This window comes from Lithobates pipiens, unplaced genomic scaffold (assembly GCF_037356315.1).
Source record: "Lithobates pipiens isolate NorthernLeopardFrog02 unplaced genomic scaffold, aLitPip1_a1.2 Scaffold_27, whole genome shotgun sequence".
NCBI lineage: Eukaryota > Metazoa > Chordata > Amphibia > Anura > Ranidae > Lithobates > Lithobates pipiens.
The window spans coordinates 9,629,799-9,643,882 of record NW_027507788.1 but is presented as its reverse complement, the minus strand read 5'-3'; the positions used below and the strand labels follow the sequence as shown (position 1 = coordinate 9,643,882).

The 14,084-nt window shown below is 50.0% G+C and overlaps 1 protein-coding gene across 2 annotated transcripts in view; it reads left to right on the top strand.

Moving 5' to 3' along the window:
• The window catches only part of KMT2B (lysine methyltransferase 2B), a 76,703-nt gene that overhangs the window by 20,340 nt on the left and 42,279 nt on the right, over positions 1–14,084 (top strand). For both annotated transcript variants that reach the window (XM_077456395.1, XM_077456394.1), the window contains exons 3-10: positions 749–3,213; positions 9,749–9,817; positions 9,913–10,081; positions 10,524–10,752; positions 12,613–12,668; positions 12,875–13,123; positions 13,307–13,398; positions 13,504–13,578. In XM_077456395.1, coding sequence (XP_077312521.1) covers positions 749–3,213; positions 9,749–9,817; positions 9,913–10,081; positions 10,524–10,752; positions 12,613–12,668; positions 12,875–13,123; positions 13,307–13,398; positions 13,504–13,578 — 3,404 coding nt within the window. The remainder of the gene's footprint in view (positions 1–748; positions 3,214–9,748; positions 9,818–9,912; positions 10,082–10,523; positions 10,753–12,612; positions 12,669–12,874; positions 13,124–13,306; positions 13,399–13,503; positions 13,579–14,084) is intronic.

Genomic DNA, 14,084 nt, shown 5'->3' with positions numbered 1-14,084 from the left:
TAACTGGTGCTGAGACAGAACTGTTCTCAGTCCCCCTCACTGCTGCTGAGGAAAAGAGGGCGGACTGTGTCCTCCCCCCCCCCCCTGTCATTAGACTTGTCACATGAGCAGAGAGATGGAGACGCTGAGAGTACTTATCAGGGGGGAGCAAAACCCCACAGCATGGGGGACGCCTGATGTAGAAGGGAGACTCCACCTGGTGGGGGCATCGCTAGTCACCATCCTTTGCCCTTGGTGCTGGACAACCTTGTCCCACCACTGTTCCCTGGCCATTTAGAAGTCCAGTGGTGTTTACAGTGTTGTGTTTTTTTTTTTTTCTCAATTTCAGTCCTTGAGGTGCACCAACAGGTCATGTTTTCAGGCTTTGCATTATTTTGCACAGGTGATTTGTAATTACCACAGCCGTTTCATCTGAGGGAAATCCTGAAAACATGACCTGTTGGTGCGCCTTGAGGACTGAAATTGAGAAACGCTGTTTTTTTTTTTTTATTATTATTATTTTTAACCTTTTTCCGGCCATAAGGCTGCCACATTGGGCTATTGAATTTGTAGAGGCAAGAACTGTCCTAATGACCTGCTTTCTCATCTCTTTCCATAGAGTAGGCCTGGAATGCCAGGGACTTTCTTTTATGCCAAATTGTTCAATTTTCATACCAGTAATGTTATCGTCATCAATTTTGATAATTAGAGGTACATGCTTTTGTGATTCTCATTCTTTTTAAACCTATTTTTTTTTTGTTTTAAACAGGTCCGAAATCCCCTCCGACTTCTCCATCTGTGGTTTCTCCTTGTAAAGAAGAAAGCCCGCCCATGTCCAAGGCCAAGCAAGTGAGCCCTACGGCAGTTAAGCAAGAGCCCCTGACTCCTACATCTATGCATGGTTTCACACCGGACAAAATCGTTCGAGTTCACCTCACACAACTGGACCCTTCTTTGTACGGCATAAATACTTCATTTTTACTTTCTCCAAAAGAGTCGGAGGTAGCCTCCCACAACCACCACACTGACCTCTCGACTCCTGTAAAGGTACAGACCAGCTCTAACGGTGCTTCAAAAAAAAATAAACGTCGGAGGGGGAAAGAGAAATGGTTGTCCTATAGAAGAGGTTTGAACCGCAAGCCAAAAGCCAAATCTGAGGTTTTCGGCCCTAGTGACCCGGACGTCCCAACAAAAGACAGTACAGTCCAGACTCTTGTTGAAGAGCATCCTGCTAATGTTGATAACAGAGTGGATATAGGAAGTTATGAAAGGGAAGTTTTCAAGGCAGCCGATGCCAACCTAGTTCTTGAAGATTCCTCGAAACCTTCCACTTCTAATGCTGACCGACCAACTGGACAGGGTTCTCCTAGAGCCGAAGGGAAGGTTGAAGAACAAGCCACCAAAATGGAGGCTGAGCAAGATAAGTCACGTCTTCCTCTTAAGAGAAAGGGGCAACGAGATAGGCAAGTTCGGAAGGTGAAATGGAAACTAAGAGCTGAGCATTGGCAGGGGTGTATAGAAGAACCCAGAGACGACGACGATGATGACAGCGAAGAGAATCCTGAAGCTAATTTTAGCCAGAAGGTTCATGTTGGAAGAACACCGGTCGATGCAGAACCTTTAGAAGGCAATGGACAGCCTACGGAACGCAGGCCAGAGCCATTGCCTGCTAAAGATGAAACATCTGAACAGACTGTTGAAGATGGTCCGGATTTAACCCCGCCACCTGTTGAAGGACATGAGGAAGGAGTTAAATTTGAGAACAGCTCATTGGTGGAGATGCCTTTGGAGGAGGCGAAATTGACTGGCCCTTTGAAACCAACAGAACCTCTACCGGAAACGGAGTCTGCTCCTATTCGGTTAGCAGCAGTAAGCGAGCCTGTTAATCCAATTAATGACTCCTCGTCCATGGCTGAACAGCAGCCTTCGCTGAAACCCCTTGGGCTTTTGAAAAAGAACAAGAAAGCAAAGCGGACTAGTTCTCTGCACACTGACCGGGCGGCCGTTCAAAAGCTTGTGGCCAGGGTGAAGGAGGCCCAGAGCAAAGCCCAGTCGCATTTCCTGGCTCAACCTTCCAAAGCTGTTGCTGCCGACACCGCAGAGTCTGTCAAGCCTGCTGTGAATGCACGCCCTTCCCGCGTGATTAAAATTCCTCGAAGGCTAATTGAAGAAGACCTGCCAAACGTCGCGGACACGCAGCCCAAGAAGAGCTTGTCGGAGCCAATGGCTGCTTTGGGCGAGATGGAGAAGCAGGTCCTTTCCGACACCCCTTTGACTCCTGCTAATCCATGTTTTAGTCTTTTTAATGAAGATGATCACCTCAACACGCTACCTCCAGCATCTCCTGAAACGGACTCCTCGCCGTCGTCCTCCGCGTCTTCGTCCGCGGCTTCATCGCCGACTCTGGAGTCCGCTCCCGTTCCCCCCACTCCTGAAAGCTTGCGCAAGAACATTCTGCGAGCGCCTACGTTTCGCTGGAACTCGTTCAATATTTCTGCTCCCGAGACGCAAGAAACGCCGAGTTCTTCTCAGCCTCCTGTACGCCTGTCCTCCCCTGAATCTTCAGAGGATCCTGTGAAGCCCAGCACCCCTCCGTCAGCCCCAACCTCCCCGCTTCCTTCTGACCCACTTCCCAAGCCCGAATCTGTTAAGCGCTCTCCGCTCCTCCGCGCGCCGCAGTTCACCCCCAGCGCAGCGCACTTGAAAATCTACCAGTCCGTCTCTCTTCAGGAGAACGAGGCCAAAAAGGCTTCTGTGACCACAAGTCGGATTCACTTGACGGACCACGGTTCGGCCGCTGTGGCTGGTTCCCCGCCAGATCTCTCGACCACTGTCGTCAAACAAGAACCGCAGCCTGTGGGAAGAAGGGCAAACCATTTGGCATTACCTCTGTTTGTAGACCCCGTTTCTCCAAACTCCCAACAAACTGTAAAGCTTCCTGAGCCAGTACAGTCCCTAAGCTTGAAGACTGAGAGTAAATTCCGACCCAACGAGGTGCACGATGCTTCCGCGAGACCTCTCAAAATCGAGGCCATGGCTCTGTTTCCTGGAGAAAACCCCATCTGTAAAGTTGCAGTGAAGTCCAAGTTCCAGTCTCCGGAGAGCTCACAAGGTGTCTTGACTTTCCCTCCTACGGAACTATCCCTGTCCGGCACAGACAAGAAAGTCATCAGCCTGTTGGAGAAGGCCAAAATACAGCTTTTCAAGATCGACAAACAGAAGAATGCTGATCAGGTAAGACCAAAAGGACACCTTTTTAGTGTATTTCCAGTAATTTGGGGGGGGGGGCTAAAAAGAAGGGGGATGGCAACCAAGTGTAGCATTAAAGCGGGAGTCCGCCGGGAGTTCCGCCGTTTTATTTATTTATTTATTTTTTTCTTTTTAAAAGCCAGCAGCTACAAATACTGCAGCTGCTGACTTTCAAAATAAGCACACTTACCCGCCCAGCACGCCCGCGATGTCAGCACCCGAAGCCGATCTCTCGATCGTCTCTCGGGTGCTGCCTCCGCCATCTTGGGTATGGGAATCAGGAAGTGGAGCCTTTCGGCTTCATTTCCCTGTTCCCTACTGCGCATGCGCGAGTCGCGCTGCGCAATAAGGATGGTCCCGCTGCCTCTGGGATCTGTGTGTTTCCCAGCAGGCAGCGGGGGGACTTTCGCAAAGGGGCGTAGATTCTGCAGAATCTACGCCCCCTTTCCGCAGATAGCTATGCCGGAGGTGGGTGCAGGTACTGCGATGTCGGCACCCAAAGCCGATCTCTCGATCGTCTCTCGGGTGCTGCCTTCGCCATCTTGGGTATGGGAATCAGGAAGTGAAGCCTTGTGGCTTCACTTCCCGATTCCCTACTGCGCAGTCGCGCGAGTCACGCTGCGCAATGACGATGGTCCCTGCTGTCTCTGGGATTCGTGTGTTTCCCAGCAGACAGCGGGGGCGGGGCACCGCAGGAAGCGGCGTAAATACCCGCAGAATCTACGGCTATCTATGCCGGAAGTGGGTGCAAATACCTGTATTATACAGGTATCTGCACCCCCCCTCCCCCCTGAAAGGTGCCAATTGTGGCGCCGGAGGGGGTGGAGGATTCCAATGAGCGGAAGCTCCACTTTAGGGTGGACCTCCGCTTTAAAATTTCCTTTATTAAAATACAACTGCCAATTCACTGAGTTACCAGATCAAAGGCATATCTCCATAAGAAGAGCACTGTCTGTCCCACTGATGTTTCTTCCAGCTTGTGTAAGACCAAAAGGACACATTTTTAGTGCATTTTCAGTAATGTAATGAAAGGCGGGGTGCCAAATAAGTGTAGCGTTTAAAATTGCTCACTTTATTAAAATACAATTGGCAAAACACGGAGTTACCAGATCAAAGGCATAACACCACTGGCTGTCCCACTTGTGTGTCTTCCTGCTTGTGTAGGACCCAGATGTTGCCCATTTATGTGCATTTCCAGTAATGGAACAAAAAGAAAGGGGGCACCAACTAAGTGTAGCATTAAAATCATCCACTTTATTAAAATGCAATTAGCAACTTGCTGGGTTAACCGATCAAAGGCTCATCTCTACAAGTATACTGCTGTCTGTCCCACTGATGTTTTTTCCAGCTTGTGTAAGACCAAAAGGACACCTTTTTTTTAGTGCATTTTCAGTAATGTAATAAAAGGAGAAAGGGGGGTGCCAAATAAGTGTAGCGTTTAAAATTGCTCACTTTATTAAAATACAATTGGCAAAACACAGTTACCAGATCAAAGGCATATCTCCACAAGAACACCACTGTCTGGCCCACTTGTCTCTTCCTGCTGGTGTAGGACCCAGATGTTACCTTTTTAAGTGTATTTCCAGTCGTGGAACAAAAAGGAGGGGGCGCCAACCAAGCGTATCATTAAAATCATCCACTTTATTAAAGTGCAATTAGCAACTCACTCGGTTACCAGATCAAGGGCATATCTCCTCCATGTGAACACAGCTGTCTGCCCCACTCGCCTTGTGCAACCACCAGGTTCTGTGTAGAAGGCTCAGGACCTCTAGAAAAGGATATTATAAGTGTCATTAACCACCCTGGGGGGCGCACGTGCGGAAGTGACGTCGCGTGGATTGTTCTGTTGGCATGGCTATGCGTTTTTAGAGCTTCCTGCTCTTTCTTCAGGCCAATGGTTTGGCCTGAGGAAAGAGAAGGAAGCTCTCTGTGAAATGCGTAGCTACACCCACGTGACGTCACTTCCGCACGTGCGCCCCCCAGGGTGGCTAACGGCACTTATAATATCCTTTTCTAGAGGTCCTGAGCCTTCTATACAGAGCCTGGTGGTTGCACAAAGCAGGAAGGGACACAAGTGGGACAGACAGCTGTGTTCTTGTAGAGCAGAGATATGCAATTAGCGGACCCCCAGCTGTTGCAAAACTACAAGTCCCATCATGCCTCTGCCTCTGCGTTTCATGCTTGTGGCTGTCAGTCTTGCTATGCCTCATGGGACTTGTAGTTCTGCAACAGCTAGAGGTCCGCTAATTGCATATCCCTGTTGTGGAGATATGCCCTTGATCTATTAAAGAGGAGGAAGTAAACCCTTTCAGACCACTTTGACCTACAGGTAAGCCTAGATTAGGGCTTACCTGTAGGTCCAAGCAATATCTCCTAAACCTATATGGTTTAGGAGATATTTGCCCGAAAATGGGCACCGCTGTCTACGGCGCATGCGCACTAAATGCGGCAAGTCCAAGAATGGATTTGCCTAATTTGTCGACTCCCGTGCGCATGCGCGGGAGTGACGTCATCGCGGCTTCGCCGAATGGCAGCGGCGGAGCTGCGAGACGCGACTCCCGTGCTCATGCGCGGGAGTGACGTCATCGCGGCTTCGCGGCTGTCATTCGTCGGAGCTGCGAGACGCCACCAGCAAGATGGATGCGGCGGACTACAGGGGACAGCGGCGACTTCGCTGGCTCCTGTGTCAGGTAAGTGACACATAATGAGCTACTATACGATGCATAGTAGTCCATTATGCTTTACCTTTGCAGGGAAAAAAAGAGGAAGTAAACCCATTAGGGTTTACTTCCTCTTTAAAGCGGAAGTAAAACGTTACGTTCCTGGCATGCCGTCCAATGCTAGCTGTCACATTGGTTGTGCGCTCAACCAAACTGTCGAACCATCCAATGGCTGGAGTCATAACTGATCACATGTGCAGCATCATGGCAGTTGGCAAGGCCAAGATGGCAGCTTCCTTGGCTAAAAATAATAGGAGGGTTTACTTCCGCTTTAACCCAGTGAGTTGCCAATTGTATTTTTTAATGAAGGGAATGATTTTAATGCTACGCTTATTTTTGCGCCCCCTTTCTCCTTTTTTTTTTTTTTTTTTTTTTTTCAAACTACAGAGGATGCTTTCTACTCTGGCTTGGCGGTCTTAACCTCTTGCAGACCGCCCCATTTACGTTTTACTGTGGGGCAGTGGCTCCCGTGCGCAGAATCCCATACCGGTACGTGATTCTGCACTTCCGGGTCTGCGACACGCCGCCAGCATCTGTAATTGGACACGGAGCCAATCGGCGGGTCCGGCAGACCCAATATCCACCGGGACCCGCCAATCATTCCCTACAGAGGCAGAATGACGGTCTGCCTATGTAAACAAGGAAGATCGCCATTCTGTTAAGGAAGAGTGAGATCTTGTGTTTCTGCTAAGCAGGAACACAGATCTCTGTCTTCCCACAGATAAAGCACCTCCCCCACACAGTGACAGTGCATATTGTTTAGCACCGATCCCTGTTTTGGTGTCACTGGTCCCCAAAAAAGTATGAAAGGTGTCTAATTTGTCCGCCGCAATATCGCAGTCCTGCTAGAAGTCGCTGATCCCCCCCCCATTACTAGTAATTAAAAATTCCATAACTATATGCTATAACTTTTGTGCAAACTAGAGCTGCAACTAACGATTAATTTGTCTGTCGACTAATCTATCGATTATTTTTTCGATTAGTCAACGACTATTTAAATTAATCTAGTGTTTTTTTTTGTTTTGATTAGCTAATTAATACTTTGGATAACCTTACAAATAATAAGTACATAAGGGGGAGGGTGTGTGGGGACAGTGTCAGTGTGTGGTTTTTTTTTTTTTTTTTTTTTTTTTTTTTTTTATTATTATTCTTTAAAAAAAAAAAAAAAAATTATATTTATTGCAATTTTTTTTATCAGCCCTGTTGGGGGGGGGGGGGGGGGGCGGCTATGGTGAGATATCAGGGGTCTTAACAGACCTCTCCCATTTGAGACAGGGAAAGGGACTGGAGACATATATTTGGCAGGGTATGGGCTGGCAGGGTATTGCTGGATATGAAGGGTATGAAGGGATGGCTGCTTCCATCCGATCTCTCCCCTCCACTGTACAGATTAGTACAGAGAGGGGAGAGAGGAACTGGCGTCATGACATCGGCGCGATCACAGTGTAAACAGCCTGGGTGTAGAAAGATGGCCGCCGCTTCGGAGCTAGGCCGAAGCCGTGGCCTTTCCTAAGGCCGAGGCCGTGGAGAGCTCCGCGGCATGTGCCGATCCGAGCGGGGTGACCCGTTCGGATCGCGGATCGGTAACGATCCGTTGCACCCCTAGGGACGGCGGCAGGGAGGGGCTGAAGAGAGGGGGACGGCGGCACGGAGGGGGAGAGGAGAGGGGGACGGCGGCACGGAGGGGGAGAGGAGAGGGGGACGGCGGCACGGAGGGGGAGAGGAGAGGGGGACGGCGGCACGGCGGGGGAGAGGAGAGGGGGACGGCGGGGGAGAGGAGAGGGGGACGGAGGGGGAGAGGAGAGGGGGACGGAGGGGGAGAGGAGAGGGGGACGGCGGCACGGAGGGGGAGAGGGGGACGGCGGCACGGAGGGGGAGAGGAGAGGGGGACGGCGGCACGGAGGGGGGAGAGGAGAGGGGGACGGCGGCACGGAGGGGGGAGAGGAGAGGGGGACGGCGGCACGGAGGGGGGAGAGGAGAGGGGGACGGCGGCACGGAGGGGGGTGAGGAGAGGGGGACGGCGGCACGGAGGGGGCATAGGAGAGGGGGACGGCGGCACGGAGGGAGGAGAGGAGAGGGGGACGGCGGCACGGAGGGGGGAGAGGAGAGGGGGACGGCGGCGGCACGGAGGGGGGAGAGGAGAGGGGGGCGGCGGCGGCACGGAGGGGGGAGAGGAGAGGGGGACGGCGGCGGCACGGAGGGGGGAGAGGAGAGGGGAGCGGCGGCACGGAGCGGGGAGAGGAGAGGGGGGCGGCGGCACGGAGGGGGGAGAGGAGAGGGGGGCGGCGGCAAGGAGGGGGGAGAGGAGAGGGGGGCAGCGGCACGGAGGAGAGCGGTAGATAATGAGAGATACTGACGCATCGACGCCCTGCATGCATGCCGACGTATTTTTGTAGTCGACGTAATCGATTATGTCGACTCGTCGTGGCAGCTCTAGTGCAAACCAATCCATATACGTTGTATTTGTATATTTTTTTTTTTTTTTTTTTACCCAAAATATGTAGCATCGGCCTAAATTGATGAAGAAATTTGATTTATTTATTTTTTTTCTCAATTGTTTTGGTCTTTTTTTGCTTAGAGCACAAAAAAATATAAACCGCAGAGGTGATCAAATACCACCAAAAGAAAGCTCTATTTGTTTGAAAGGACATCAATTTTGTTTGGGTGCAGCGTCGCACGACCACGCAATTGTCAGTTAAAGCGACGCAGCGCCAAATCGCAAAAATTGGCCCGGTCATTCAGCGGCCATATCTTTCCCGGGGGCTTAAGTGGTTAACCACTTCCCGCCTGGCCTATAGCAGAATGGCGGCTGGGTAGTGGTTCCGTTGTCCTGACTGGAACGTCATATGATATCTTTAAGGATTACAGCTGGCACGCGCCTGCGAGGGTGCGTGGCCATCGGTGGTGCAGCGTGTCAGTCTGACACACCGCAACACCTATCTAGATAAAAGAGCCTCTCACGGTGTAAACCGGAAAAGCCCTGTATCGGCATTTCCTCACTTGCGTCTGACAGACGTGAGTAGAGGAGAGCTGATTGGCTGCTCTCCTGACGAGGGCTCTGCGCTGATGATCAGTGCAGCCCCTCCCCCCTTCGAGGAGGTCCACCAGGGATGCCCTTCACTAACCACCAGTTATGTCACCCATCGCCACCAGGGGTGCCAGTGCACACAAATTATGCCAGTCAGTGCCCATCACTAATGCCTGCCAGTGCCGCCTTAGTGCCCGTCAATGCAGCCTCATCAGTGCCCATCAGTAAAGGAGAAAACGTATTTACAAAACTTTATAACAAAAACGTTATTTACATTTTTTTATTTTTTTGTATTTTTTTTTTTTTTTTTTTTTGCGCAATAAATAACCCCAGCAGTGATCTAACACCACCAAAAGTAAGCTCTATTTGTGGTAATAAAATGCTAAAAATTTGATATGGTTACAGTGTAGCATGTCTGCGCAATTATAATCTAGATATAAAAACTTGCGCTGATGGTGTGAAAAAATAAATAAAAAAATGGGCGATTAAAAAAAAAAAATGACTGAAGCTGCATAACACAAAGTGCTAGACACCTGGATATAGTAATAAAAAATATAAATACAGCGTTCACAAACAAAAACATAAAGTCCATATAAAACTGGGACTGTGTTTTCACAGTTTTTTTTATATGGACTTTTATGTTTTTGTCATCACTTATTAAGGGTTTTTGTTTGTGAGCGCTGTATTTATAGTTTACTACTATGGGAAAAGTACCCGGTATGGGTTAAGCGGTTAAACTTTGTCTTTTTTTTTTTTTTTTTTTTTTTTAAAGGGTGCAAATGCTAATTCTTCAAAAGACTTAACCCAGCAAGAAAATGGCCCTACAACTTTGGCTGTGCAGGTAATACTCAGTTCTGACAGCAGGGGGAGCCCAGCTCGGGGTGTGGGGCAGATGTGACTTATATATATATATATATTTATTTTTTCTTTCGTCAGGGGCAGGATTCCCCAGTGCAAGGACCCCGGATCAAACACGTGTGCCGCCATCCCGCCGTCGCTCTTGGGCAGCCACGAGCTATGATCCCAGAGGACATCCCCAGGCTGAGTGCCTTGCCGCTGTGCGAGAGAGAGACCGTAGTGCCAGCAGCAGCAGCACCTCGAGAAGGTGAGAGATTATTATTATTATTATTATTATTCAGGATTTATATAGCGCCAACAGTTTGCGCAGCGCTTTACAAAATGAGGGCAGACAGTACACTTACAATACAAATCAATACAGGAGGGATCAGAGGGCCCAGCTCGTTAGAGCTTACAATCTAGAAGTGGTCAGATCTGTAAAGTTTCAGGCTCTAAGTAATGCTTGTCCCCCCCAACCCAACCCACCCATCGCCGCCCCTTACCCTTCCTCCCCCCGCGCCTCCGCCTCCTGCTTTTTTTTTTTTTTTTTTTTTTTCCGCTGTGCCATATATAGCAAAGAATAGTTGGAAGATCACACAGGAGTTTGCGCGTGACTTGACATCGTTTTTGGTAGTCCCCTACTGTGTCGTTATCCCTTTTTGTCTGGATTCCCCCTTGAATTACATTTTTTTTTTTTTTCTGCATTTCAGATTCGTCTGCCTCGGAGCCGGAGCCCACCACCGTCACCAGGCCGAGACCCATCAGGCAGCCGCCGGCGCCTCCTATGCGCCGGCCGCGGCCCGCCTCCAGGGTGAGGCTACGAATGGCCAGATGCGGCAAGTGCAAAGGCTGCAACGTGATGGAAGACTGCGGCAAATGCGTAAACTGCAAGGACAAGACAAAGTTTGGCGGGCCCAACACCAAAAAACAGTGCTGCGTGTAAGCATGGTCGATTTTCCTACACGGAGGTAGATTTTTTTTTTTTGCAGGTTTTAGGAAGGAGAATTGGGATCACACATAAAGGAATGAACCTCCGTAGTGCAGTTATTATCAAAAGCTTTATTAAAAGCAACCAATATACTCACAAAAATAGAAACGGCCAGGCATTAACAGGCAAACTTTTGCAGTCCAGCTGGCATGATGACGTCACTGCTTGGCTCCGCCCTTACATGTTTCGTTACACAGAACGTAGTCAGAGGGGTGCCAGAATACCGATTTGGCTTGCCCGGGGCAGAGGTCTTATACTGGCCAATGGAGAGGGCAGTGTTTTGCAGTTTCTCTAGTACTGTCAATATGAGAATGAAGGATGCCATTGCACACTGGACGTTAGGATAGTCACCTCAGTGTGCACACACCATGGGGTGGGAGGGATGGTGAATAATTGTGGACTTGAGAATATAGGCCCACATCGATGATGGGAAGGAAATGTATGGTGGTGGTCAATTCAGGAATCAATGATGCAGACTGGTCTACACTAATCATTGAAGATGAGAGGGGTGGTGGTGATGAGTCCTAGACTCTGTGGCAGAGAGCTTGGTGTACACCTCATTGATGAGGGGGAGGGAAGGTATGGTGGTGATGAATTCAGGACTTTAGGGTACAGACCTCAGTCTACACACCTCATCGAAGGCAGGAGGGGGAGGCATGGATGTGATTAATTCAGGACTCAAGGGTACAGATGACAGTCTACAACAGGGGTCTCCAACCTTTCTAAACAAAGGGCCAGTTTACTGTCCTTTGACTTTAGGGGGGGCTAGACTGTTGGTAGTAGAAAATGGTGTCAGTGAAAATGGTGCCCCATGGGTGTTGTCAGTATGATAAATAGTGCTCCAACGTTGGTATCGGTGGGAGGACTAGTGCCCCTCATTGGTGTCAGTGAGAGGAATAGTGTCTTGGTGTCAGTGAAAGTAAACAATGCCATCGCTGATGCCATTGGGAGGGATGGCGGCCCCTCGGGTGCTATTGGGAGGGATGGCGGCCCCTCGGGTGCTATTGGGAGGAATAGCGGCCCCTTGTTGGGGGCCCAGTGGGAGGAGAATGGCGGCCCCTCGTGGGGGGGGGCCAGTGGGAGGAGAATGGCGGCCCCTCGTTGGGGGGGGGGGGGGGCCAGTGGGAGGAGAATTGCGGCCCCTCGTTGGGGGGGGGGCAGTGGGAGGAGAATGGCGGCCCCTCGATGGGGGGGGGGCAGTGGGAGGAGAATGGCGGCCCCTCGTTGGGGGGGGGGGGCAGTGGGAGGAGAATGGCGGCCCCTCGTTGGGGGGGCCAGTGGGAGGAGAATGGCAGCCCCTCATAGGGGGGGCAGTGGCGGCCCCTCGGGGGGGGGGGGGGCAGTGGGAGGAGAGTGGCAGCCCCTCGTTAGGTGCCAGGGGGAGGAATGGCGGCCCCTCGGGTGCCAGTGGGGGAGGGGGAATAGTTCCCCAAGGAGCAGATAAAGGCAAGCAAAGGGACATTTCCGGGCAGGGGGCTGCAGTTTGGAGACCGCTGGTCTACAGCAATGTTTGTCAACTCCTGTCCTCAAGTACCCCCCCAACAGGTCATGTTTTCATGATTTCCCTCAGATTAAACGGCTGTGGTAATTACTAAGGCAGTGAAACTGATCAAATCACCTGTGAAAAATAATGGAAAGCCTGAAAACATGACCTGCTGGTGGGGGTACATGAAGACTGGAGTAGAGAAACATTGGTCTACAGCAATTATGGAAAAGGAGAGGGATGGTGGTGATGAGGTCTGGACTTTGGGATACAGATTTAAGCTTGTGTTTTTTTTTTTTTTTTTTTTTTTTTTTTTGTCTCTCTCCAGGTACCGGAGATGTGAGCGAATAGAAGCCAGAAGACAGCAGAGGCAGGCACAGAAAGGTGAGCCCAATTCTCAGTTGGTCACAAGAGTTTCAGCCCCCCCCCCCCCCCTCAAAAAATTCTCTTCTACTGTGAGGATATTTAGACTCTCGCTGTACTTGAATGTAACCTTCAGAATCCCGCTCAAAGGGGGCTATAAAGAGCAATAACTGTAGACTTTTATATTTTAAAAATATATAAATTTCTCTCTCCTAACCCACCTACAGGCCGAAAACCAATCCGGCACCTCCAGGCACGAGAGAGCAGCTCTGACTCCAACCATTCCTTTGTTGAAATCAGTCGAAACGATGACACGGAAGCTTCCGACCGCCTAGAGCCCGGCGTCCAGTCCCAGCGAAAATCCAGCCGACGCTGCGTGAGGCAACGCCCTTGCTACGACCTATTCCCCGACTCAGAGGATTCAGACTTCGAACCGAGTCCGAGCGCCCCCCGCAGGAAACAGCGGCGAGAGTCCGGTAAGAGTCGTTAACTCTTTCGTTTTTAAGCTAAAGGTTCGACGTCTCCGTGCGTAATGTTCTCTCTCTTTCTAAAGTCCGGAGATCTCCCTAGCCCTGTTTGCTGTTTCTGATCTGTACGTATAGTTCTTAGCGACGTGTTTTCTAGGGGGAGAAAAAAATCTGTTTCTTGTCATGTCACAGATTTACTTCCTCAGGACTCGGAGGAGCAGAATAAGCCACGCAGAGTTCCCCAGCAGCCCGTGATCCTCCGTGCCAGATCGGGCCAGGAGCAGGTGGGTCTACTATAGCCGGGTAGTCCTCTGCAGCTTTGTCCTCTATCCTTCTTTTTTTTCCTCCTGTTTTTCACGGTCTTTTTTTTTTCTCTTCCATTCCCAAAGGACTCAACCTTGAACGGCGCCTCAACCAAAATCAAATCTTCCGATGGAACCCACCGACTGCGCGTAGATTTCAAGGTGAGATATTTTTTTTTTCTTTTACTGCAATCTTTAAAGAACACTGAAATGTTAGAGATGTATGGAACAAAAGAAATAGCAATCCACCAACCCCATGGACTATAAAAATGCCAGAGTGAAGGGGAGACCACAAAACGCAGGAGACGTAGTTGTGCCGAAATCGACATACACATCGCATCAACTAAAGTCTTTATTACACTATTTAACGCCACATTAAAAAAAAAGTCTATATTTGACTACGCCATCAGCCATATCCAAATTGTTATCAAAAACCTATAAGAAATATTGTGTCAAGGATCAACACGTTTCACCTAATTTGCTTCCTCAAGATCCACGCTTGTACATGAAAACGGTGATAAAGCTCAAACAGGACATGTTTCATGACCAAGTGGAAAGACCATAGGATGATTGGCCCACTTTGGTGGTGATATGTGGAGTATATCATGATGCATGCAGTGTAGTGGAGGAGTGCCTTCACTGTTGGGCATCAGTGGGGAGGAGGAGTG